At 41.4% G+C, this 27,716-nt stretch overlaps 1 protein-coding gene across 3 annotated transcripts in view; it reads left to right on the forward strand.

The window, feature by feature from the left end:
* Positions 1-27,716, forward strand: part of ALK (ALK receptor tyrosine kinase) — a 316,033-nt gene that overhangs the window by 224,966 nt on the left and 63,351 nt on the right. Inside the window, exons 6-8 of one of the 3 annotated variants that reach the window (XM_061475364.1) lie at positions 11,529-11,660; positions 20,315-20,444; positions 21,768-21,870. In XM_061475364.1, coding sequence (XP_061331348.1) covers positions 11,529-11,660; positions 20,315-20,444; positions 21,768-21,870 — 365 coding nt within the window. Of the gene's footprint in view, positions 1-11,528; positions 11,661-20,314; positions 20,445-21,602; positions 21,871-27,716 lie in introns of those variants that run through there. The other 2 variants (XM_061475361.1, XM_061475362.1) reach the window with 2 other exon arrangements.

Genomic DNA, 27,716 nt, shown 5'->3' on the forward strand with positions numbered 1-27,716 from the left:
CAGGAAGGAAGGGCATGGTCAAATTACAGTTGAGAGCCTTTACTGTAACTACTGCCACATGAAGGTCCTGCTGCTGGTTGTCAAGAAATCCTGGAAGAAGAGGCAAGGCATTTTTCCTGGTTTAAGTACAGATTCCAGTGCAGTTGATTTTGTTGATAGTATTTTACTAAAGTTTCTGAACATAGGCTGAGAGAACTGGGCTTGTTCAGCCCGGAGAAGAGAAGAATCAGGGGAGACCTTAGAGCAGCTCCAGTGCCTCAAGGGGTGACAAGAAATCTGGAGAGGGGCTTTTGACAAGGGCCTGTAGGGACAGGACAAGGGGGAATGGCTTTAAGCTGACAGAGGGGAGACTGAGATGAGACATTAGGAAGAAATTCTTCCCTGTGAGAGCGCTGAGGCGCTGGCACAGGGTGCCCGGAGAAGCTGTGGCTGCCCCATCCCTGGCAGTGTTCAAGGACAGGTTGGATGGGGCTTGGAGCAACCTGCTCTAGTGGAAGGTTCCAAACCCCGTGGCAGGGGTTTGGAACAAAAGGAGCTTTATTGTTTTATAGTCCCTTCCAACTCAAACTGTTCTGTAATGCTATGATAGATTCCCCATGTACTATGGGCTACATTCCAGGCTCTGAGGTACTACAGTGCCGTGAGTAGCTGGCCAGTGACAGTTGTTATAACTGGTGAACTGTATGCACATCCCATTAAGTTAAAGCCCCAGGGGGGCTGGAAGTCAGGAATTTCAACTATTCCCTTTGTAAAACACGTATAGCAGCTAGCTAAAACCTCTGCGCTCAGTATAGCTTAAGTATACCACAGAGAGGACCATGAGCAGCTTAACGTGAATGGAATTACAAATGCAGACCAATGGATTGCGGTAAAAAAAGGAAGAGTTTGTGCTCCCCAAGATGGCCGCCGCACTGAGGGAAGACTCGGTGAAAGGTGTTAAGAAAATCCATGTTAATCATTATTTGGTCTTTTGAATTGATACTTCAAGACCACATGTAGACACAGGTATGTATAAAGTACCTTTTAGGTCTCCTTAGTCCATTTTATGGCCCAAAGAAAGTTTGGTGGTTCTTTTTCATTATTCAATATGTTTGTGCAGTTTGTGCTTTCGAGTGAGTCCTGTCCAGTGCAGCTCAACTGGAACCCTTCCCTAAACTTATGGGTTTTTTCCAAAATCTCCTTGGAAACTGCATCACAGTCCAGTATATCTTTGGTGGAAAGTATGCAGGATTTCATTATTTCTTGAAATTGGTTTATTTTTCTTGGTTCTGTATATGCCTAATTATTTTTTAATTCCAGGCCAGTCAGGATACTATGCATGCATGGCTAGGCTGGGTTCTGGATGTCCTTTCCATGTGCTCCACTCCTCCTTCTGGAACTTCCTACAGTTATTAACACCTGTTTGCCACAAAACCAGACTGACCCCATTTACTCTGCAGTGGGGCTAGCACACCCTGTTTCATATTCTCTTTTTATTACTTGTTTTGTAGCCAAATGTTTGTTTGCTAGGCCTTGATGAAGTATGAGCAGTAAGCTGTGTGTAGTCCTACTTCTGTATTCTGTATAATGAATTGTTTTGCAGTTATAAAGGATTTACTTATAAAGGATTAGTCTGTCAGGAAGAGGTACATTTGCACTGAATAAATAGATTTATCTAGAGTCAACAAGGTGTTACGCTTTGCTGAAATCTGTGCAGCTGGGAGGAGCACTTTGCATAATAACAGCAGTAGCAGATTTGTGAGAATTTAATACTATGGCTGAGGATAGGTGAGAGATTAACTAAAAGCTTACTGAATCAGGTAGCAAAATGGAGGGAAAAGGGTTTGGAAGAAGCTGGAAGGGGAGCTTGCACTCAACAGGAAGCCTGTTCACAAAGTGGATATAAAGGACTGGTTTGTAGTGGCATACAAATTATGGTACCAAATTTGAAGATACAAACTGTAAAAGAAGCAACTGTCAGTTCTGAGTAATTGTGCAAAATCTCCTGAGAGTTTGGTTGCACAGTCTGCTCACTGAAGGGTAAAGATCTTAAAGAAAACCTGGAGTCAGAGAGAGGGACATAGGGTATGTTCTGTCTCCTTGATCTGTCTTTACACAGAACAACTGTTTTAAGATTCCTATCACAGTATTAAAAAATTAAAAGCCATTTTAATATTGCTTAACACTTGCCTGGCTATTCTGTGGCTAGCAACCTACAGGCATCTCATCCTCAGGGTGTGGTAATTCTGAATAATGATATGGTCAACTCATACAATTGTCTCTGCACCTCAATATATGTTTGGGAGAGAGATCTTGCATGGAAAGCATTAACCAAAGTGTCTTGTAGTCCTGTCTTCTGTAGGACAGTAGAGAGACTGTCTGAAACCTGGGTAGCTTTCTTGGAATTGTTTTGTCATCCCTTCTTGTTTTTTTTCCCTGTAACTTCAGTACATACCTTAGCTTACACAGAGCTGTGCACTGCATTTATTCACTGACATTTGGGTTTTTTTCTGTAAGTGTTCCCAGTTCATAAGCCTTCCACATGTTCAAAGGTCAACTGAGATCCTCTGCAGAGACATGTACTGAAGAAAGGAGTCTTTCTGCAGGCTTTTTTTGATGTTGAGGGCCATTGACCTTCAGCAGCTTTTCTCCTGGAATAATTTCATTCAAGTGTAGGAAGGCCTTGAAGCACAGCCTGATACGCAAGAGCAAGGATAGACTACTTCTCCATCCCTTTGGACTGGCTTCAGAGAACTGAAATGTAGGCATTTTCAGTGCATTCATCTGGAAGAGTCACCAGTGAGTCATAACATTCATCAACATACTGGTGTTCAGGGTTGTGTGGAGGTAGGGTAGCACTGAAGTGATTCCCTTTACTTCCCTTGAATTGTGGACGGATAGAAACCGTCCACATTAAGTTCCTTCCAGCGGCAAACCTTTCAGTGTCACCAGTGTCTCCCTTGCAGCAAGTGCTCATCTGCAATTTCGTTTTGCTTATGCTTTGAATTTTTGAGGTATTGTTACTCAGTTTCCTAACAAAGTGGAAATTGGCTCCTTGACAACAATTTGTTGCACTTACACAACTGCAGAGTTACACAGAGGCTGGCCCAGTGGCGAGGGGCACAACGTGAACCTTCTTTCCCCACCAAGCGGCTGCTCCTACCTGGAACAACTATTACTCTTGCCTGTGGGCCCACTGCTTTGCCCAGTAAAGCACTTGGCTGTGATGTGAGGATGCATTACTGCACCCGCTGAAAGGGACCACAGCATGCTCGTGATTGTGCTGATTTGTGACGTTCCACCCACCTCCTCCAGTAACTGATCTGCAGTAAGGACATAAACCTTCATTTAATACTGCTGACAGCGAAAGGAGAGATACTGCTTTAAACAGCTATAGAAGCAGAATTGCATTTTAGAAATGAAAAATATGATTCCCATCTAAAATAGTGATTGAATGCAATTAAGGGTTATACATCTATTTGTGTTTTTCATGACAAAGCATACAAATATACCTCTGTTGACTGGTTTGGCAGAGCTAAAAGTGCATGATTGACAGATTACTGAGATGCTACTTCTGTAGGGTTCAGAGAGGGGTTATGTCTGACCTGGGTGGAATCGGCTTTTGAGCCAAGCAATCTTCTCCAGTCTCTGCTTTCTGTGGCTTTTTTTTAGTGGATCTGGGCAACTTCAGTCCAAGTGGTAGAGGTTGCAACAGTGAGTGAGTCTGGTTTGGGCAATTTACAGTCTCTTTTAAGCAATGGTAATCAGTTGATGTGTACCTCAGTTTCCTCATCTTTAAAATACTGTTAGTGAGGTTTTATTGGTTGTGGTTTGGATTGGGTTTTTGGTTGGTTGGTTGGTTTTTGGTTGGTTGGTTGGTTGTTTTGGGGGCTGGGGGTTTTGGGGGGTTTTTTTATGGAGAAAAGAATTGAAAAAAAATCTGTGTATAGTGGCAATGTTGGCTGTGCTTAGAACTGAGAAACTTGAGCAGGCAAATGTAAAACTTACCTCTCCAATTGAAACTGGATATGAACCAAGCCTTCTAAGGAGCAAAATGTGGAAAATTGCAAGTATTTCCTATTTAATCAGCTCTTTAGTATACCCAAGAGGCATGCATGAAGTTTGGAAGTACTATTTTCATGTCCTTTCTCCAGTAGCCTTGTTTTATTTCATATTCAGTTCTATGTCTGATGTTGAGAGTGGCTCTGCATTAAATCTACTCCTGTTGTCTATAAATAAGCTTAGAGATCTTAACCACCTCATGATTTTGACAGCATCCATCACATGTGGCAAGCAGCATTCATCTTCCAGTGAGCTTGCAATCAGTCTGGCCAATGTTTCCTGTGGGTGAGAGCTGGTCTCCAAGCCTATGACGGGGATGACAGAGCTAATAATAGAAGTTGGAGTTTTTTATTTTCCTTCTCCAAGGTTTGTTTTTGAAGATTTCACAGAAAATCACAGAAAAGGGGTTTTTGGTCTTTTTTTCTTAACCAGTTGCTTACTGTTGCAAATATACTGTTAACTGCTTTTAGGAGAGGTATGAAAGCTGGAGGCGGTGAGGTCTTTTGTTTTGTTGGGTTTTTTTTTAATCTCATGAAGCTGCAGTGGTACCTGAGAGAAAAAGGAGTCAAATGTAGTCTGATACTGAAACAAGAGAAGCAAAAAGTAACCAAAAGAAATGCGATTTGGAATTTTAACAAAATTCCTCTATCCCATTGTATTGTTCTAAGTCAGGATGTTCATATTTGGGGATGGAAACCTTAATGATCTGCTGTGTAAGGTAAAATTACAAAGTCCAAAGTCTGTGCATACACAGTGTTTCATAGGTATGTGGGAATAAGTATTTTCCATCTATTTTGGCCTTTTTCAATTTTCTAGATACCATAAAATAGGTAGGGATCACTGCATGCTGGAAAACCACATTTCCTTTATAGAAATTGCTGCTGCTGTTTACTTGCTTAGTGTTAATTTTTGGATGTGGTGTTGGAGCTGCTCATTCATTAGTAAGCATATAACAGGAAAAAATATGTATGTTACCATGAGCCCTAGCAAAAAAAACAAAAAAGCATCAATATTTTGTGCAAGATTAATAGCGAAAAACATTATCATGTCATTTATTGCGCTCAGCAATTATTTGCTGTCTCAGGAGCCATGAATATAAATATTAGATCCTCAGTCAACTTCCCTAATTGAAAAATGAGAATGTGTGAAATACAGCTAACTTTTTATTCCAAATTCATACTTCATTGTAGTTTTAAGGAAGCTAGTTATTGCTGTAAATTCATTAAAAATGCATCACACCAACATTAATGTTGGGAAGTTACTTGGTCGAAAGGTAGGACAAGTAAGTATACCTGGTCAAAAAAGTTTCCAAGAGGAGGGCCTGGCTAGTCTGAATGCTGCATGGCTCTGGAAAGTTCATGCTGCTGAAACATGGCAGTGAACAAGTGCTGGCTCCTCAGGTGTGCTGTGAAGCTTTCTTCTGTGTAAGCAATCGTACTGGCAGTAGGGAAAGCTGAAGGAGCAGATGTTTTCAAATCTGAGCATAGCATCCCTACTATGAAACAGCAGCAGCAGAGAGGCAGAGCACGTTAGCACTGAGCTGCCTGAACTATCGACAAGAGTGAGTTGCAGACCAGTGAGTTTCCCCTTGAGTTTCCTGCCTCAAATTTTATCTTTGTCTGAATTCACATGTTTTCAAATTTCCTGGGTTTATGACAATATTTAGTTATGGGTTGAAACCTCTTTAGTCACTATTTTCAACCCAGAATTGTTTCAAAACTTTTTGAGAAAATTGGGCATTTTTATTTTACAGGTAGATGCATTTTGAAATGTTGACGTTTCTGGTGAAATGAAAATCCTGTTTCTATGTGGCTCTAATGAGCAAGATTTCTGGTCTTAGAGCAGCTCACTGTGGGAATGCTGCACCCTTAAGCATGGAGTGTAGGGGGGATGCTCCCTCAATGGGAAGTTATTTACGATCCTCTGTCCTACCTTCATCAAATGCATGATGGTTCGTTTTATACCATAAATTATTCAATCTGTACTGTGAAGATATAAATAATTTCCTTAGTTTTTTTTCATGGCTTTGTTATCCTAACATCTTAGTTCCTTACAAATGTTAATGAAATGAGCATCACAGAGCTCTTGAGAGGAGCTTATTCCTGTTTTATGTATAAAAAGTGAAATAAGATTAAAGCCAATTTATCTAACTGAAAAAAATGGCCAAGCTTTCAGGCATATCTAAATATGGGTTGCTTTTCTGCCTGATATAGGCAGTCTAATAAAAAGAGATCACTTCCTCCTACAAATGTGGCTTCACTTGCATCCTTAGGCAATGACAGCAGCAGTAACAATGCTGTTGCAAAGATTAAAGTCAGAAATTATGAAGTGTTGAGTAATTTTGGCTGCCTGGTGCAAGAAACCTGGAGTGCTATCTTTATTCAAAGCATTTTTTGAGGACATTCTGTTTTCCAAGTCTCTCTCTTACTGGTCTCATTTGCAGCTGTGACCACTTGGCTTTTTTGCAGATCTGAATACAGGTGTCCTGGGGTGGTTGCCTGGAAAATGGGGGTAGTGTAGCTTGCTGTGCAAGTTTTGATTTATGTGATCTGCCCTATATCATGTTGGAGTTCAATAGCCATTTGCCAAGGATGGCTTCAATTCCCTTAAACATGAACTCATTTTTCTCTTCTTTCACTTTCTTACCTCTTTTATTTCATACCTTCCAACTTCTCTAATGGTGAAAGTAGGGCTATTAATGACTCGTAGCACTAGAAAATGGTCTTTGTCCTGGAGCAGGGCTATCCTCAGCGCCAAGTGAGCCCTCAGCCTTCAAACCTCTGCGCTGCAGGAAGGCTGGAGGGATGGAGATGCTGAACGAGGAAATGATGTGCCTGGGAGAAAAATCAATTATCAGAAACTCACCAGAATTCTCACTGTCTTTTTCTAGCTAGACAGCAGCTTTTCTATGTTTCGCTCAACCTTTAAATCTCCCAAATACTCTCTCGTTAAATATCTGAGTCGAAGCCTTAAACCAAAGGAGGAGGAGAGGAAAGTTAATGACAAACACTTGTGACAGATAAGCATTGTCAGTAAGGTTGCACAATCCCTGGTGTTTGATGGAGGAATGTTAGACTAGCAGTGCTAGCCCATTAGAAAATAGTTTTAAGAGCTGTAATTAAATAGTAGGAAAATTTCTTTTTTGAGAGATAGCACACACGGTGAGGCAGATGTGGTGGATTTCCATGGATAGATATTTCTTAATTACATACATGCACTTAAAAATGGAAGGTTTTCACCTTGTGTGCATACAGGGTCTTGCCCCAAGAACCACTGGAATCAATTGAGCTATGTCCAACCAAGCTCCTCAGGGATAGCCTAGAGCTTGTTGATAAAACATGCTCATTCATCCCAGGTCTTTGCAATTCTCTTCACCTTTTATTGCAGAATATAAATGACAGGGGTTTTGAACAACAACCAGATACTGTCCTATTAAGATCTCTTGGTTTAATGTGTGCTGAGCGGGAAGGCTTTACTTTACTGTGTTGGTCCCAAGAGCCTTCGGTAGCATTTTAAATTATGGCCTGAGAAGTTGAATGTAACGTGAAGGTATAGTTATGTTCAGCTTGACTAGTCCTGCGTGATAATTAGCAGTGTAGCCATGTTGCAAGATAAGGGATATCTTTGTGAAAGCCTATAAAAATTTCGGTCTTCTGTCCCACCTGGCCAAGTGTGGTGGCAGTAAGCTGAAGGTTCCTGTTTTGTGGTGATCAAACATCACAGTCTTTCTGGCCACATTCCTCAGAGAAAGATCCACCAGAGTTTGCCAGCTCCTCTCAAGGGAAAGGGTAGGAAAGAAGAGGCAATCCAAGACAGAGAGAATCTGCTGAGGGCTGAAGTACATCCGCTGTGGCTCCACAGTCTGAGCAGTAAGTTGTTTTCTCTGCATTAGGGTAAGCCACATGATTTTCCCCTTTCCATACTGCTATATGGAAACGAAGTCCAAAAGCGTGGGCAGTAATGAGCCCAGGATGTCATTTGTGTCCAGAGTCTGGTACTGGATTTAAACACTGCCAAGGCTGGACTGTGTTCAGAAGCAGAACCTGTGAGGTATAAAGTCAGCACGTGTTCCCCAAGGAGTTGTTTGTTTCTCCTTCCAATTTAGAGCTTGAAATGCCATTTGTTTAATGCTGCTGTTTAAATAATGATTTATAAGACTCCAAGCCAGCCGTGGTACAGCTTAATGACTGCTATAATTTATGGATGCCACTGGCTACGTAAACACTGCTGTAAATATAAAGGATGTCTCCCACAAATTTTACTTTGATACTTACTTGATACCATTCATTTCCTTTCCTTGCGCATCTTCTGTGTGTGAGTAGAGGCCACTTCACTCAGCAATCTAGGTCATTCTGGCTCACCTTGCCAAGAGCAGTTTGGGCTGGGAAATGAAAAGATCAGATGTCTATTTTTGTTACAAAATATTTTAATTAAAAATTGCGTTTCCTTGAGCTTGGATGCAAACAGCTGCATCAAGTGGCCCATTAAAAGGGTCATTTGTATTTGGGTGTTTTTCTGCTCTCTATTTGTTTTACTAGTTAATCATCTCCTTTATCCAATTCATTCTGCCTTTGTGCACATGGTAAGCAAGCAAACAGGAGATAGGAATGAATCACGTACTATCACAGAGCCCAGCCACTCCCCGTGCTGCAGCTTTGCTATTTGTGTTCTCCATCCTATACAAGGAGCATGTATATATGGGTCTAATGCAAATCCAAGCTAATTGAAGCCCCGTCTCCACAGAGATAAATGAGCATGCAAATCTGCTGCATTGTTTTGGAGGAAAAGCTCCTGGACTTTTAAACAGTACAGTCGGTTGACTTCAGGAGATTTGTGCTCCTAGGCTGCAACAAAGACATCTGGGAAGACAGTAGGTGCTCTTGAATGCTTTGGTTCCATTATAATTCGTAATAATGCAGTCATGTGCTTGGAAAACTGAATTCCTTTACAAGGTTATAATGAACTGAGTAAACAGAACAACTCCATTGTCTACAATAACCCCTCCTCTGAATCTCTGTGTATCTTATCCCAGCAGCTGCTGGGATAAAACACAGACATTGCGGAAAAGATTGCAGATAAGCAGAGTAGGACATGAGAGCTGGTAATAAATGTGGGGTTCAAAACTGTCTGGGGGATAATTCAGAGACAAAAGTACTTCAGAATTTGACTAGGACTTAAAGGTATTTTTTTCAAGAGTGTCATGATGTTATTAACCTCATAGAAGTGCCCTGGGATGTGTCTCTTAACTTTTCTTTAGGGGTCCTTCCAGCAACATGGTGCTGTGGAGGTTCATTGCATACCCCTAGGCGATGGGGACACCGGAGTTACCAGAGTGACTTCTGATAGCTCTCTAGCATCCATTTGCACACTGGCCTGAGCCTGATGCATCCAGCTTGTGACATGTAAAGAGCTTTGCATGTAACATAAGGAAGGCTCTCAGCACTGTGTCTCTAGGAGTGCATTTTTATAAGGAGCACAGCAAAGCCAAGGAAGATAGATATCCTCTCATTGCCTTAAAGCCTTGCCCAGAGGCCTGCAGAAATTGTCAGCAGCCAGCTCTGAGTTACTTGGTCTATTTTTCCTGCAAAGCTGTCCTCTGTAGTCATGCTTTGACCCTGCCTGAAATACAAGGGCACTGTACAGCCTGTATGAAGCAAGCCAGAATTGCTCTGAGGCACTCAAAAACATTGAGCTGACAGCCACATAGAGCACCCTTTTCAGGAGCTGGGGTCCTTTATTAAAAAGGTTTGGCATGTATTCCCCCCACTCCTGAATTGATTTGCACCATAAAATAAGCTTGAAGAGAAATAGTGGTTGCTTTCCTACATGCTTCATTAATTTTTACTTTTGGCAGGCAATATAAATAAAAGTATCAAGTGCACATCTAATTGAATTGCCAGTGATTCCCAACTCCCTGTAGTACCAGAGAACATGATGTAGCTGTGCTGTTCAGCAAGCACAGATGAGTTAGGCAAACAATGGCTCACTCTGCCCAGAGGCTTTGGTTTAATCTTGAGCATTTACCCATCTAATATGAGACAGGGCAGGAGGTGTTGCAATGGGGAATTTGCAGCACAGGCCTCTTTGAACTTCTGGATTTGCCTTCTAGGAGCAGTGACTGGAAGCAGATCTCTCTGCAGAAAGTCAGAAAGGTTTTGGTGAATTGCATCTACGCCCAAATTTTTGTGGAAGGAGCTCTGCTGCTTTTTGAGTTTATCCCCCTCAATATGTACTGGCTATAGGATGTTCTCGAACTACTTACTGCCTTCTTGAGGTGGCTGATCTGCAGCATGTGTCTCTTAAAAAAAAAAAGAAAAAAGGCCTTATTCTTAGTATCTGAGCCACTGGGGATGAGTGAATTCATAGAATCACAGAATGACTTGGGTTGGAGGGGACCTTAAAGCTCACCCAGTTCCAACCCCCTGCCACAGGCAGACACACCTTCCACTAGACCAGGTTGCGCCAGGCCCCTTCTAACCTGGCCTTCAACACTGCCAGGGATGGAGCAGCCACAGCTTCTCTGGGCACCCTGTGCCAGTGCCTCAGCACCCACACAGGGAAGAGCTTCTTCCTAATGTCTAATCTACCCTCTTCCAGTTTAAAACCATTCCCCCTTGTCCTTTCCCTGCATGCCCTTGTAAGAACTCCTACAGTAAGGAAAATCATACCCATCCAGCTGGATGATCTCTGACATCTCAGCTATCAAAGGAATCGTGTGCCTCCAGTAAAGGACAGTGCCAGGCGACAAGTAGTCAGGATCATTTCTGAATGGATGATACTGGCCTCTAATTGTAATGTTCAGTGACCTTGTTTCATAAGAGTTGGCTCCTTTCCACATTGCTGACTGCCTTTTGCTGCTTAGCATAGGTAAAATTAATTAGTGATTTTATCTTGGTAGATGTAGTCTGCTGTGAGCTTCCTGACTTGAGGGGAAGGGATGAAGGAGTGGGTGTAGAAGAGAAAGAAAAGTGCAAGCAGAGATCATACTGTTTTCTGTCTTGCAGAGAGAAGATGGCAATGTTATACACCCAAGTCATAGGTAATACATGTTGACAGGAGGGCATGATGAAAGCTTGTATTCTTTCCAAATCCTGCAGCTATGTTATTCCTGAGCTAGACAGCGAGGATATACATCTTCAGGACTGTCAGTCCAGCAGTAAATTCATACACAATTAAAAATCTATCATACATATTTTGTTGTTCTTGGAAGTTCCGCAAAGCAGGCTGAAGGATTTCAGCCCTCTTTTCAAGGGTCAGAGATGCCTTCCAAGTTAAAACACTAGAAATGCCTGGGGAACTGAAATTCTCTGTTAGGTGTACCATTAGATATTTGACAAGATCAAACAGGTCAAACACAGTAAGTACTTTATCAAGTGATTATTGGAAGAAGGGGATTTTACAAGGTGTTTTCCAGGATCCTATGACCTGTTGGTTAAGAGTAAGGTAATTCAGTAATCTGAAGTGGGTTTTGTTTCCTTTTTCTTTAGGGTCTGCTTCTGGCTCAAAAATGGCTCTGGAGGGTTCCTTCAGCTGCTGGAATGGAACAGCGATAAGGTTGGGGCAGGTGTGTGACTTCACCAAGGACTGCGTCGAGGGAGAAGATGAGGGAGATACATGCAGTGAGTAAATCAAGCCCCCAGGATGCACCCTGCTTTTGAAAAAGCATTTACTGTTTTGAATTTTAATGCTCAAATTTAGCATTAATAGACTAATTTGGTGCTATCAAAAGACCGGTATCCTACATAGTACATGCAGTTACTCTGGATATCTGCCTAGAGCAGATAGACTGTTTGATATGCTGGATGGGGTTCTGAGTAACCCGATCTAGTTGAAGATGTCCCTGCTTTTTGCAGGGGGGTTGAACTAGATGATCTTTGAAGGTCCCTTCCAACCCAAGCTATTCTATGATTCTATGTTCCTGTACTCGCCCACATTACTACTTCAGCAGGTTCTTAAGATGCTCTTAGTGCTTCATCTCTTCCAAATTCTTGATCAAAAATGCAAAGGAAGTATAGCCTGAATAGCTGGATGCCTTACAGAATTATGAAATGTGAAGTTTGTTAGAGCCTTTAAAAAAAATGTAGCACAGCATGTGGCAGAAGGGAGAGAAAGGAGAGAACTTCCAAAATGAAAAATGAGTAGAGCCAGTAGCTAGTCTTTGGCCATCTCCAGTGTCTTTGTAATTCCTCTTGTTTTCTATCCTCTCTTCAGCAGTCAGTAGTCTAACAAAATATAGCAGAAGATAGATAGCAGCCTGAGTTTTCTGAGAGCTTGCTGTGCCTGAATACTTTGTTATTGTGCTGCATAGCCTAGATAGTTTAGGGCCTTCCTTTAACCATCTTAAAGATGCCGTACTGCTTTTTCTATACCTCCACATGTTCTACTTCCAGCATCTTCCCCTTTGCCAGTCTGCGGAGAGTTAGGAGTGGTGGATTGTCAGCCATGTGGTTATCCACAGGGCAAATATATTGAGAAAAATAGCTTTTGAGAGTTCATCATTTACCAATTTAAAGTGTATGTGTCACAGCTGATTTGGCCTATGGACTCTTCTTGGCAGAGCTGTGTTGATTTGGTATGCAAAAAATGTATTCCCTGACCAAAATATCAGTACCAGAAAAAGCCTCTGAAACAGAAGAGGCAATTATTCTCAGTTTAGCTTTCATATGTGACAGATAGAGCAGGGGAGAATCTGGGTAAGGTAATTCAGACAAGCTCTGTTGATATAGGTAATGTCTAGGCTTAGCAGACTTTTGCAGTTTCTAGCAAAAATTTAACATCAGTGCGATACACAACCTCTAGCAAATTCTAGTTCTTTGCTGCTAGTAAATATAAATTAACAAATTTTATTGGTGTGGAGAAGAGTGGTTTGACCTGAGATCATATAATAAACTAGTTAGAAGCTTGACATGATGTGCTACTCCATCATGCTAGATATAGGTTGTTACAATTTGGAATTATGTTTGTTAATGACACGCTCAGTGAACGTTAGATTCAGTTTCATAGAGAGGGTGTTGTCACTGTAGAGTTGCAGCTCCTTAGAACCAGTAATGCTTCATATTGGTAGTACTGAAACCTTTTTGCCAAAGTGCTTTAAAACAGAGCTCTGAAGCCTCATAATGGTATTTCAGTTGTGCTTTAGACTTTAATTAGAAAAACCTTGGTATATTATGATAATCAGTAGGTTGAATGCATTTCCATTTCATTGGAAGGAGGGAAACATGCTATTTACCATCCAGATACACTGTTGTCTGTGCCTGCTATAAATGGCTCTGCCTTGGGAGGGTAATTCTGTCTATACCAGTGGGAGCAGCAGAGCTCACAAGGTGGAGTTGTACCAGTCATGGATGCAAACTAAATACCACCATAGGATGGGGTAGGCCTAGAGGAAGATGCTTACCTGTTAAAATGTCATTTTCAGACACTGGGTGCACATGTGGCTGGTGTCTCATCCACATACATGTATCAGGAGGGCCTTGTATCTGGTAAGCCAGCTGGTAAAGTGACTGATCCCTCTCACACACACGTTATCCACAGGGGCTGATTTGGTTGCCTTTTCCCTCTCCATGCAGCATTCATCTGTAGCTATTTGCATAAAGCAGTATAGCACTTACAGATGTGTCAGCAAAGAATGTACACAGAATGTAAATGAGAAAATGTAAAAATCAGAAGATATTTTAACTGCCTGTTTAGGGGAGCATCAGTCGCTAGCTTGAGGAGAAGAGCACACGGCTTGTATTCCCACAGGTACTGGGAATGAGAGTTCTTATTCACAGCCAAAAGGCCCCAAAAGCACCATTTTCCATCCAAGTAACACAAAAAGACAGGCTTGCCTTAGCAAGAGCTCAGGTTGGGTGCTTGTCTGTGTATCCACTGACAAGCCTGCTCAGCCCTATGGCTAATTTCTCTTTTTACGTCTTACTGTGTTGAATATTCTTGGCATAAGAATTCTTACACAAAACAGAGGAAGGATCTAATGTTTTATATGTTACATCTGCATGGCAGACTAACATAAAACATATGTCAACTTCCAGCATTTTAGTTGTCATTTTAGTCCTGAGCAACATAGATGTTTTCATCAGCTTTTTTAAGTGTGGCGAAAAGTGATTCAGATCCTTAAAGCAGAGAAAGAGGGTTCCCAAATGCTTCTGCTTGCACAGAAGAGCTGTCAGAAAAAGATATAGCTGTGCTCAAACCTGAGGGGAGAGCTCCTAAGATTACTTTTAACCAAAGGCTTCCATCTTTGAGTTTCGAGGAGATGTTGGGGGTTTTTATCTTTCACACTCTTTTTGTTGTGCAGGTACTAATTTTTTTTCCACAGTTTTTTGTTTGTTTCTTTCTTTCTTTCTTCCTATTCATTTGATTTTTTTTTTTTTTTTTTGTTCCTTTCTTAGCTGAAAAAATCTCCCTAAAGCCTGCTGTTTGTTAACATCTCTTTACTTATTAATGGCCAAGGAAATGTCATGGTGCTTGTTCTGCATGCAACCAATTAGTCTGTGTAGAGAGTGTAAAATCAGAGAGGGATGACCCCTAGAGAAAAACATGTTGCTATTTGAGTCATAATCAAATAATCTTGCAAGAGCAAACGACAGCTTCAAAGAGGCAGATGTGGAATTAGATGACAAACTGCGTTGATTTGGGATCAGACATACAGATTTAACAGACTGATGGAAGCATGGCCCTGGAAAAGACTTTGCAGAAGCACACTTTGCAGACATGCATTAAAACTTAAGATAGTGGCTGTCTTATGTCTTTGCTAGTAAATTCATGCTTTTACGTGTATGGAATTTATACATGCCAGCCACAATAACAGGGTTCAACTCTAGGTTTCTACTGAATTGATAAGCCAAAAGATCGTAGAATCCCAGGCTGGGAAGGACCATAAAATCCCAGGGTTGGAAAGGACCTTAAGATCATCCAGTTCCAACCCCCTGTCATGGGCAGGGACACCGTACACTAGACCAGGTTGCTCCAAGCCCTGTCCAGCCTGGCCTTGAGCACCAAGGATGGCACATTCACATCTTCCTCAGGCAACCTGTTCCAGTGCCTCACCACTCTCACAGTAAAGAATTTCTGCCTTATGTCCAACTTAAATCTCCCCTGTTTCAGTTTGAACTTGTTGCCCCTTGTCTTATCACTACAGTCCATGATGAAGAGTTGCTCTCCCGCATCCTTGTAGGCCCTCTTCAGAGACTGGAAGGCCGCTATAAGGTATCCACACAACTTCTTTTCTCCAGGCTGAACAGCCCCAGTTTTCTCAGTCTGTTCTCATAGAGGAGGTGCTCCAGCAACTCTGAAAGAAGCACTCTGTATTAATACTGCTACAGCTCAAGCGGGTTGCATCTGACAAGGGACCTTGAGCAAAGAAATCCATGGGCAATTATCCCCTTACAATCTAAATTCCTACCCTTCATGCAACGGAACAGGCCAGTATTATTATTAGGGCCTGAGATCTTCCCATTCTGCATTGGGTCTTCTCATTGTCTCTAGGGCCATTTCTTATCTCTAAGCTTGCAGCTTCTGTTAATGAAGGCAGCTTCTTTATCTGGTGGCTAGAACTGGCTCTGGGGCCTTCTTTTACTTAACTAGCTAAAAGTTCAACATATCTAGGTGAAAGTTCACAGTTTGCAGCTTAAGGCTTCAGCAAATTTAACTACTTAAGCTAAGCAAGTTATGCTAAACGAGTTCTATATATAGTATAGCAAATCCTACAATGTATGGATTATGTTAGAAAAGTAATGGATATATTAAAAAAAAATAAAAAATAGAGGTGCTGATAAGAGTATTTATTATGTAGGGACCCAGAACTTACAGGATTCAGTTAGGATATTACCAACCCAGGACTGCTGCTTCTTCTGCCTAAGTGAATTTGAACCCGTATTTCCTCTCTCCATGCAGAGTTTCCAACACCGTGGTCTGAAATTCTGGTCTAGTTTGGAAGAGAATGATTATTCAAGTATCTCCTGGAATTGCTCTTCCACATTTTATAAATTTTACCTGGAATAGGGATTGAAAGTGATGTCCTCCATCTTTCAGATAAATCTCATAACCACTGGGTTAAAGAGTAATTTTCACTCTTTGCCTCAATGAATATTTAAGGATGTTAAACACATTACCAGGTAAGATAGGAAGACTAGTATCTGATTCATGAAAGGAGTGACTCAGGCTGTGCTATGTGGTTGGAAGAGTGCATGCACATATCTGTCAGAAAACCAGATGACAGCTTGAATAGGAACCTATAAAGTTTAAATTTCTGATAACATGAGCAAGTGACCAAAAAAGCATAGGTAATTAATTCTACAGGGGCCAGTTTACTTTCCAGGCAAAAATGCATGAAGAAACCACTGGATTAATTTATATCCTGGTGATAGATACAGCCCAGCAGAGTCCCCCTGATGAAGTAGCAACCTGTTTCTGTTTTCTGCTCTCTTAAGGTTCCTATCCTGCATACACTAATCCTTTTGCTTCTTTCTTGATCAACGACTGTACTTCTAGCAACAAATTCTAACCTCTGGCAGTTCTGAACTCAGCAAAGCCTTCTGGCAGTAAAGGATAACTCTTTGTTGACTGTTGAAAAGTATTTTGCCTTCTTACGCTTCATTTCTGTTAGAATTTAGCTGACCAACTGCAAGCATGGAGGCAGCCATTGAAACAAACTCATATTTAAGATTCATGTGCTCCTTTGAATTGTTTGAGTAGCTGATCTATTTGGTTGCTGAGATTTCATCTTAAATTTAGTATAGGTCCACACATACCAGAGTAGTCTTTTATGCTTTTGTCCTTTATCATATCGGTCTGCAATTTCACCCAAAAGTTTAAACTGTAGTAGCTGGTTCATTTACACCTAGTTTTGAATCAAGAACCTGCTCCATCTGCTTTATAAATTATTCCAGTTAGTTGCTAATTTTTCTTGCTATTAATGGATGAAAAATCTGAGATGAGGAAAAAAAATGAACTTATTTAGGTGTTGCTTAAAAGGTAATTCATTCTGAAGGCTTGAAAATATTTACTTAGGAACAAGTTTAACACCCTACAGGTTTTCTCTAATTCATCATTCAAAAGCAGAGACTCTCATGTTCTCACAAGTGCTCCAGTCTCACTGGATGCCTCTGTCCTCCACCCTATATGCACAAGCTGCATCTTAATCTTACTAAAGTCTAAATCTGTTAAGGTTTCTGTCATTAATGATAATATCTAACATGGCAGGTTTCAATAGATGTAACTCCTGCCCCCTAATCTACTTGATTTTGCAATAAAGTCACTGAGCTTTCCCTGATCAGCCCCATGTCTGCACTAACGTGAGTATGAATTATAAATATGCAGAAAATTGAGAAGTGCATGTCGACAGAGAAGTGCTGGCCAAAGAGGTCTTTGTAGAAGGTGCTGTATGTATTCAAAGTGAGAAAGAGCAGCAAAGAAAATGCATCGAGTGCACAAGACATCTGAAAACCCATAAAAAAATAATTTGTGGAAGGGGAAAGAAATTTTCTGGGAAAGTAATAGCTTCTTATTTATGCCCTTACTTGTTCATCAGCAGTGAACTTCTTCTGCTCTCCAGGCAGGGATTGCTACTTATATGACGGCTCCTGCTGCTCTGACTTGTTTACATCATCCTAGACAGCGTATGGCCATGAAATTAATTCAGTTGGACACCGAGCCAAGCTGTTTCAGTAGGAATTCAGGACACATTCTAATTTGTCATTTTCTTTGGATCCCAGCCTCTGGCTGTGCAATGAAATATAATCAAGTTCTGTTGAAGGGTAAAACACAAGGAAACAACTCTCTGCTTAACAGCTTCACGTTTAAAGCCCAGGCTGAATGAGTTGAGAGATTTTTAAAAGGGAAAAGTTGAAAAAGCCATAACTCCAGTCCAGGTTTTGATCTTTTCGTAGCAGATTTGCATGCTTGCAGAAAATAACAGTAAAGCAGGGGTTCTCGCCTCCATGTCAGGTTCCAGGTTCAGATTTGGCCCTACTAAAAAGCCACAGATGTAAGACTTATTTCAGTTTCCTCTGTGAAGTCAGTTGTGATTCAGGCTCCTAGAAAATTAAGTATTGCTGGTCTAGATGCTGCAGTTGGGATGTGTCTTCTCAGGGTATACTAGGGAGCACATGCATGTGTCGCTGACAGTGAATTGCCTTTTGAGGTGTGTGTCAAAGCTGAGCTCTGCAAGCAGGTATTTAATTGATCTGCAAACTCAGACAGTGAGTTCTGCAGATGTTTAAATTTTCTGAATTATCTGGAGTTTGAATACTGTTGCCTCAGTGTCTTAATAGCTATAAATTTATATATATAAATTTTCTATATAGATAGAAGATTTCAGAGGGAAAATTTCTTAATCACAGCAAAATCTGAGTTCAGGACCATCCTCTTCTCACAGAGAAGCTAATGAAATTGCCAGTATCATCTGATGAGCAAATTCTCTTGCTTTAGGAGTTTGTAGTCTATCCTACATTTTGTAAATGAAGACATTTTCACTCTAAATTTAACAACTGGTTGAAAGAAAAAACTGATTTCCTGGCTGTGGAGTTTCATAATGTGTTCACATATGAAATTTATTTTTAATCTTACAATTTTAAATATATTTCTTGTATCATTTTCCTTTCTTTCAAAAAAAAACCAACCAAACAACCAAAAAAAAACCCAAAAACAACAACAGCAACCAAAAAAACCAACAAAAAAAAAGAAAAAACGAAAACCAAACCCACACAAAAAGACCAAAGATAGATTTAGGAGAAGTTCGGGGGAACAGGGAAGGAAAAAAACAAATATGGAGTAAAGGCTAAATTGGTTTTAGTACAGAGTTGAGTACACAGTGGTGTAGAAGCAGTGAGAAGTTAAGAATATCATCATCATGTTTGTTGCTACATCTGTTCACCACAGGAGTTTTTCTAGTTTATTGGAAGAAGGACCAACTTCACTGAGCAGGTGTGTTAAGGGGCTTTGTATTGCCAGCACCAAGGACTGGTTAGTCTGTATATAGGGTATATAATGACTGGTCACTTTGCTTCTGTTCTGGTATCTGTAATGCCTAATGTTAACTGTGTTAAAAGGGACATCTTTTTCACCCAGGCTAGCTTTGTGCTCTACTTCTTTTCCCATAAAACCCAGTTTGTTCCCTTTTATTAGCTGGCAGAGTTCTCAGCTGCACCCTGGGTGCAGAATACATAGTAAGGATCATTAGTGATTCACCAGAAGTGAAAATCATGTTATAGTGGTAGTGATTTTACATGGCGTTTTACAGTGTATTTAATAAGTACAAAATCTGGCCTCGTGTTGAAGAAGAGAAATGCAAAGGTGGGAACTAGACAACACAAGATATTAGGGAGGAGGCAGTGAGGGTTTATTGAGATTGATGGGAAAAAGTATTTTATGAGCTTTGAAGGAAGTGGGTGATTCATGGCCAGCAGATGATGTCCACATACAGCAATCTAAGTGTATGGTGCAGGGCAAAGGGAACAGTACTTTGCACCCTTTGTAAGAAGCATTTCCAATGTAGGTAGATCAGGAGATGGAAGGCATAAAGTTACCTTCTACTTTGAAAGAGATGACTGTTACTTTAAAACCGATTAATTTAAAGGCAAAAAGCTAGTGTATCTTTATTGTTTCGAGCTGGAAACTTGCCTGAAATCTTAAGCCAGTGACAGAATGAGTGGGCTTCAAAGCCTGAAAATATGGCTTAAAATAAAGGATCCTTTTTTTTCATGCATTTATATCACCAAACGGATCCTCAGGTGCAAAAACTGAGGCACAAAAGGATTCAGTGCTTTACCTGAGATTGCATCAACGCTCTCAGAGAGAAGAGATCACATTGCTGGGCTGGGCTGACTCAAGACCTAGACTGTAAGGAAGGGCAGTCATGTTAGGAACTTACTTACCCCTTTCCCAGATTTCCTTCTGTGAGGCTGGAGGAGCAGTGGCTAAGAAATCATCTCCAAGATGTTACCTTGAGTGGGTTCATACCTGTGGAGCTGTAGAGGCCAGGTACTTAGGAGATGCTACAGTGTACACTGAGATGTCCTCTCACTTGGGCTTGTCAAAGTGTGGTGGGAGTCAGTCACAGTTTGGGAGCTGTTACCCTTGCCACCACCTTCTTCATGGTCAGGCATGGGCATGATTCCACATGAAAGGACTGAGTAGCTGTGGAGGTGCCCACATGCCCTGGGCAAACTGAGTCAGAATAGTCACTGCAGCTTCTCTGTGTGGCCAGGAGTCTCCTCCTCAACTCACCTGCGTTGTTCTAGTGTGTGTGTCTGTCTCTTTGTTCCACTTGCAGAAAAGCTTCCCTCTGGCTTTTACTGTTCATTTGAAGAAGGGGATTGTGGCTGGATGCAAGGCTCCTCTGTGTCCCATCCTTCTCCATGGCGGATTGGAAGCCCAGAGCACAACCGTTTTCCTTCAGTACAAAAGCCACCTTTCTACTGTAAGTGCTTTGAGCAAAAGACTATCCTGCTCACTTTCTTTATTGAGAGTACAGAATGCTACCTCAGGTCTCCACAACTGACACTAGACATGAATCTTGACCCCTCCTAAGCAACTTCACACCAAGTGTTCATCTGCACGATCCTCCTCCATCCTGATCTGCTTTTTTTCTTTCCGATTTTCTCATTTACTTCCTCTGTTTCTTTGTACTGCTCCTTTGTACCCTCTCACAGCCTGTTTTTCTTTGCTCCATGGTCTGTCGAATTCCACTTCTGTGTATGAATACTGTATACTAGTTGCCCTATCCAATCCCAGCAGTTCATTTCTAATCCTTCCTGTACAAACCATTGAAGGTTTATAACTTCAGGCACTGAACTATTTCTGGTTGAGTTTTGGCAAATGGGCTACCTGCCAGGATAAGCTTTTTCCCACTGCAGTAGTGTAAATCATTGAAGGCATTTACTGGTGGGGCACAGAAGCATCTAAAGGGATAGAATAATAACAAGAATGGTGTATAATCTCAACATTACTTTAGAAAGTTAGATCCAGAGTTAAACATGAAGAGCAAGATTCTCTGCTGTTGTGTGAGCTGGTATAGGCTACAGTGCAGTTAATCTGATCTAGGCCATCTGGTGGTTTAGTCCACAGTATTACAGACCATAAAGTGATGGGCGCATAGACAAACACAAAGGCAAAGAGACACAAAGAGTATAATGTGGGGAGCTGGCAAGTGCTGCTCATTTATGATTCGTCTATGCTGTAGAAGTCATTTCAGTGAAAGCCCAAATGGGCTCTAAGTAGTGCTACCCTCCTAAGCTGGAGAGCAGAGCTGCAGCAGTGCTGCAGCTCATGTAAAGCTGCCAAGGAAAAACCCTAGTATTACTACCGCCTTTGTTTCTCTTTTTCCAACAAATAATTAAAGAAGCAAAGAGGCTCCTTTAATGCAGCTGCATTAATGCTACTCTGGTGGTGTTTCGCCATAGCTGTATTTTTTTTTGGTTTTGGCAAATATTCTCTTCCATGTTACCTTCTGTACATAAAATAAACATTTTGTTATTCAGTCTTGCAAGGAGGATAAACCTGAAGTCATGAAGCAACAGAAGATAGCTGTAGGGGGAAAATAATCATGTTTCCTGAGTATATTTGTTGGGTAGGTGAAGCAGCATCCCTAACATATTGAAGAAGTCTCTGCTCTCTGGCATTTTGCTGTAGTAGGAGCCAGGTAACATGGGTTCTTGAGAGGTTTCACAAACCCTGAAACCAGAAGATCAGTGCTGCAGTTTGACCTTCTTCCTGTTCTTTTATCCAGGTTGTGCACTCCTCCTTAACACCAGCAGAGCACCAGCAGTAGCAAACACTATCATGACCAGCAGTGCATTTCCAGCTCCTTTGAGGAACTCCCCCTGTGAGGCAAGTTGTGATATTTCCTTTTCTTTTGCAATTCACATATCTTTTGTGTGTGTTTTGACTCTGGTTTTCAAATATAGGCACTAGGTCAGTAGCACAGCAACTGCTTTCCGATGGATTGTCTATAAAATACACTTATTTCATGTCCTTGTGTGCAGGGGAAAGATATGATTATCTGCTCAAAATACCACAGAAATGTGCTCTGAAGAGCTTGGCATATCTTGTTCTTATTGTATGGCCTCACATGATGTATTGAAATCTTCATAATTAGGTGTATATGCCGTAAGGGTAGGGCAGCCAGGGTTAAATAAACACAAAGATGCTGGCTACATCAACAAGCGTTGTATTTGCAAGATCTAAGAAAGAATACGCTTCAGGACTGCCCCTGAGCTGCTCAGGAAATATGGTGCATGCTTTCTCTAGCACAGCTGGGATTTTTGCTGGCAGGTCCTCAAACCTGCCAGTCCTCAGGTAGGCCTTGTTCAGAGGAGTGCTAAAGTTAGTAGCAGCAGAGATAAATTCATGTGGAATGGAATCAGGTTCCTAGATAAGCTATTGACAATCATAAAACATCAATTGAAGCATGTACATCGTGGCTTTCCAGGCAATCCTGCACATGATTGTCATTTCTGAGTCAGTTGTACTTAACCCTTAAACCTCAGCTTACAGAAAGATGACCTGTCTGCATCTTTTTACTCCAGGCTATGGCTTCACAGATTATATTATCACTGATAGGATTTATTTATGGCTTACAACTTTGAACCATGGCTGGTGACTTTGAGCATTTCACATCTTGAATGGTCAGCCTGAAATGTCACATATGCTCTTGGATCCTGGAGCCAAAGGGATTTGGGAAAGTCAATCCTAACAAAGCACGGTTTGTTGTTTGCTGCTTGAGTACTGAACAGACAAAAGAATCGGATTCTCTCTGTTCCAGTGATCTTAAAATCCAGAAAGGACAAGAACAGATGTGTTAGAAAATCCTTTGGAATGAGAGTATGTGAAGATGATGTTTCTTTGGCTTAAAATTTGGTTTGATTCACCTCTGATGTATATCTGGGTTCATATAGCAAAGCGTTTTTTGGTTTTGCTCTCTTGATATATTCGTGTTCTCGTTCTCTGGGAAATGCATTCTACCTTGTTTTTCCTCCCTTCTGTGACAAAGGTATATGCAGGTTCTGAATATTTTAAGACCTTGTGCTGCCACACACCAGCAAGAGCAAGTGTTTTTCATAATCCACCTGCCACAGGAATCAGTGAATGATTCCCCAATATGTGTATATTTTTTTTCTTGTGTATACAACAGTGCAAATAATTAAACTTGCCGTCGGGGGAGAAGCTGCCATGTATTTCATCTGCTCGCATGCCATCCCACCTCCGTCACTCCCCTTGGCACTTAAAAGGCATCCGGACGCATCCAGCATTGCAGCTGTCGGTAATAAAGAGTGAAGGAGTTTGGCAAGGGTTTTGTCTCTTGCCTTTTCATATAGTGTAAAAGCTTCTCTTCTCAGTGAGCCCCTTGTGGCTTCAAATTCTATTTTACTGGAACAATCTGTCTGTGAGCAGAATAATTTAATTCCACTTTTCAGCACAACAAGAGGAGAAAGGAAATATTCCCCCCTACGCACTTATTCCTTCAATAGGTGCCAACAAACTTCCTTACATTGAAATTACAGTCAGAAAAGAGGTTGTGAAAATACCATAATGCTGTTCTCTATTTATTCATCCTCAATCATTTCCTGACTGAACTGGCTCAAGTTCAGGCACTAAAAAATGAGTTTTCTTCTACCTGTTGCTGCTGACAGCTCCACCTGGTGTGTCACAACCAGGACAGATTCTCTGGCACCTGAAATCCCACTGACAAAACTCATGATTAATGTGGCAAAGGGATCTTAGCAAGTGTGTACAAATTAGACACATTTATTCTTCCTTAGTCAGAGCAAACCGTTAACCTGCCCTCCCTCTTGTATGTGATCAAGCTCACATGATTCTTTGTATATCTGCTTGGTCTCCTTGTATGTTCACCTACATAGTGGCTTTCTCAGCTGGTTCCAATACCCCGGAGAGATTTAGAGTCACATCTTGCACCAATATGTATTATAATAGAGGCTGTCCTTAAGCCTGTCGGTAGACAACCTTCCTCTTCCTTGTATGCCATGTCTGCCCCAGTATCAACATGCCCAGCTCAGCTGAACTCCACACCTGAGTTCGGATGCTCTGTGCACAGGACTATTACAGGACTGTCACAGGCCATACACTGCAAGCCCTGAGAGTGACAAGCAGGCTAGCAGATGTCCCCAGTTTATTCATCTTGACTCTCCTATTTCCCTGCTATGCGGAAGCTCTGGGGTGCTACTAGACCCACTGTTTACTGAAGCTACTGTTTATTCCCTTTTTTCTTAATGCACTTTTATCCAGTCATATTTGACAATTACACCCACCATAGCAAATGCTGATGCCCTGCCTTTTAGCCTGAAGCGTTCATAGGAATTAATCACTTCAACCTGATCTTCGAGAGCATTAACTTCTGCAGTGCTGTTTACCAGGCTGGAGGATTCTGGTTTTCGGACAGGATGTCCATGAAACCAGGACTCAAATGCTGATAAGGTAGCAGTCAAGCAGTCCACAGTGGGTGCCAGCCACAAAGAGTTTGCTAATGCTTCAAGCTCATTTTTTCTCCTTCAACCTGGCTTTTTAATCTTCCACTGTGATAGACTGGCAAGAGACAACTGGACAGTCTGAGAAAATGACTGCTAACACCCTGGCAACTCATGGGCTGTCCTGGCCAAACACCATCCCTGCTGACTTCTGGGCAGCTGTGTGCAGCAGGGCTGCTGTGGGCGCTTGGACACTTCAGAGCCTGGATATCTTTGGCATATGGATTGCCACTGAGTGCAGGACACGTGCAACTGTCCGTCTTTGTGGAGCTTGAGGTGGTCACCTGGAATATGCTGGGCTGCCTTCCAGGCTGCGTTCCCCTCATGTTTCCCATGCCCTGCAGGAGGCTTCTCATTAACTGAGAAAGGGAAAAATCAGCCTGACATACTCTGTGCTGCCACACATGCCTCAAAAGATGAGAAGAGGGTAAAAATGCATGCAGGAGATACCATAATATGCACAGCCTGTTCTTCTCCACACGTTTGGGATTGGCCTTGCACTTTGTGTATAGCTTTGTATTGCATTTTGCTCCTGTTTGTTTTGAGCAGCTTTATAGTTTCTTTTTCTTTGTTCTTCAGTGCTTTTGGTGGGTCAGAGTGGTTAGTTTGTGATGCTGCCCTCTGTTCTTGGTTCAGTTAGTTTTTCTCTTTGTTGTTTTATTAAATCTTGGCTGAAGTATTCTGGCTTCAAAGAACCTCTTTTGTTTGCAGTCCAGACAGTCTTTGTTACCTTTTTCATGTTGCACATTCAGTAGAGTCTTTTGCCTTCTGACCCCATTAACTCTGTGTTTAAAACCCAATTTGTATGAAAGAGGGGAAATGTGGCACTTTCAGTAAATCTTGAGGGAAAGCAGGAAGTGGTACACAGAGTGTATGAAGAGATGCTCCATTACCTTGAAGTAGCCAGAAAAGGGAGATGCAATAAAAAGCTCAGGAAACGCTTCAGGAACTGAACTGAATCACAGTAATCAAGAGTGAAAATCTTTAAACCTGTATGTAAAAGTTCACTGGAAACAAAGCAAGTGTAATTGAGCATAGGAATGCACATAAAGTGTGAAGAACTAATCCAAACAGTGGCCTGATTTAAAGGCAGAATTTATAGAGCTTGGACAGTAAAGCACAGCATTATTCAGCCCTTTGCACTCTGAATCAGAATCAGTTGGCCTACACAAGGCCAACAGGGCAGAAGATCATGGGGTGGTTAGACATTTCCTCATTTTGAAGAAGAAATTCATATGTATATCATTAGTAGCTGTGCTGCTGTTTGCGAATCTGGGAAATCACATTGCAGTTAATGTCCAAGTGCTGTCATCTCAGACACCACCTATGCAACACTAAGTTTCTCTGCTGCAGTTGAGAGCCCCTGGGTGTGCCCAGTTTCCAGACTAGAATGGGCACCTACTTCTTAGTTCTTTGCAAAGATGTCAAAAGAGCTGACCCTAGTGTTGCAGATGCGCAGGGAGCGCTTGTTTTCATGTGGAAACTGGAGACTCAATTCCAGTCCCCCCTGTCTGGATAACAAGGCTATCCTGTCTCAGTCCCAGCACTGTTGCTTTAAAGTGCAGAGTCAGGTACATGGACTTGCTTTTCATTCTGTTATTCAGAGATGCTCCCTGCTGTCTGCATCCTCAGGCTTTAAGGGATGCTGTGGTGCCTGTAGGTCGTAAGAGTCATACTTGTGTCTCCCCAGAAATGTTCAGGTTTGTGTCATGAAAAGATGTAAGATCAGGTCCAGGACTGTTGTGAGTGCTTGGTACCATGTGTACCTCTTGGGCAGCAGTAGTTGTATCTGTCCTGTGAGATTTTGGTTTGTGGTGGATTATGACTATGACTTCTGTCTGGAAGTCACTGCAGAAACAGGAGTCTGGACACTGGTTTTTAGAAAGGCTGTGGTTTGCTCAGCTCAAGAGAATCTGTGATAGACCTTCATGCCGTATCTGAGAAGTAAAAGCCATGCAAGCAATTTTTGTGTAGGTTGTAACAGAGGAGAATGACAACAGGGCGGTGTTGCCTGGCTGGTAGTGAATTTGGAATTAGCCTTAAATGTTATCACATCTCTACAGAAGAATGTGACTCTGCAAGAGGGACTACATTGTGATTGGGAACCGGATTATTTCAATTTTATGTTAGATTCTGGGTCAAACATTTTAAAGGGTATGGTTGTGCTGAAAACCAGTGAGAACAGATATCTGAAAGTAACAGGGCTTTGTGCTTTGTCCATGTTTAAAATAATGAAAATCTTTTTCTGATGCTGTTTTGACATTTCAACTGGCTATTTCCTGAAAGGTGCCATTATGTTATATAAGTAAGCTCTGAACTGAGCCTGGCTTCTTTTAGGCCTGAAATTACTTTCTGAATGTAAACACACTCTCTAGAAAATAAATATGTTGATGTAAAAGAGTATAGTTGAAGCTTGCCCTCTCTTTCGGGTTTATAGATGTAAAGATGTTTTCATCCTCTGTGGTTATTAATTCACTCCTCTCTTCTATGCAAGGGTGTTGTGTTATTTTAATGCATGTAAATCAATAATATAAATCATTCCTTGAGTGCATTCTGGGCTCCACGCTGACACCTGCAGAGCGTGTCTCCCTCCTCTATTCCTTCAGCTTTAAATAAGTTAGAAAGGTACATGGTAATAACATTGACTCAGAACATTTCTGAGTATGAAAAATGCAACATAGATCCGCCTCTAGCACAACCTTTCATGTGCTGTATTTTGCAGAATGTTGTTAGCATCCTGTTTTATTTTAAAGTGTTGTTTTTTAAATCTGCATTTTATTCACTGTTATCAGGCTTTTATCTTGTCTCCTTTGCCACTTGGCTTCTGTGTCATTGGATTACAGGATCTAGAATAGCTAAATTTCTGGAAGGCCTGGTCACTCCACAGTATTCTGACAGCAAAATTAAGAACTCTTTCTCTTTTGGTTTTATGGTTGTTTGTTTCCTGAAATGAAGGCGCTTTTATTAGGTTCTTAATTTTATAGAAGTAAGAAATAAAGTGAGAATAAATAGCATGAGAATCTATTCATATAAAACACAAGCTTCTCTTGCCTGCCTGGGTATTTTAAAGCTCTGTGATCAGATTAGTTAATTATTTTAGCATTTACATGAGGTTTTTGCTTGTACATCCAAGTTCTGAGCAAAAGCAGAAGTGTCAGGAGACTCCCAAGTCTACTGAAGTGCCAGAAGCCG

This window comes from Pezoporus flaviventris, unplaced genomic scaffold (genome assembly GCF_033815535.1).
Source record: "Pezoporus flaviventris isolate CSIRO_AGI_PZ_B2104156 unplaced genomic scaffold, CSIRO_AGI_Pfla_v1 ptg000083l, whole genome shotgun sequence".
NCBI classification, from domain to species: Eukaryota; Metazoa; Chordata; class Aves; order Psittaciformes; family Psittacidae; genus Pezoporus; species Pezoporus flaviventris.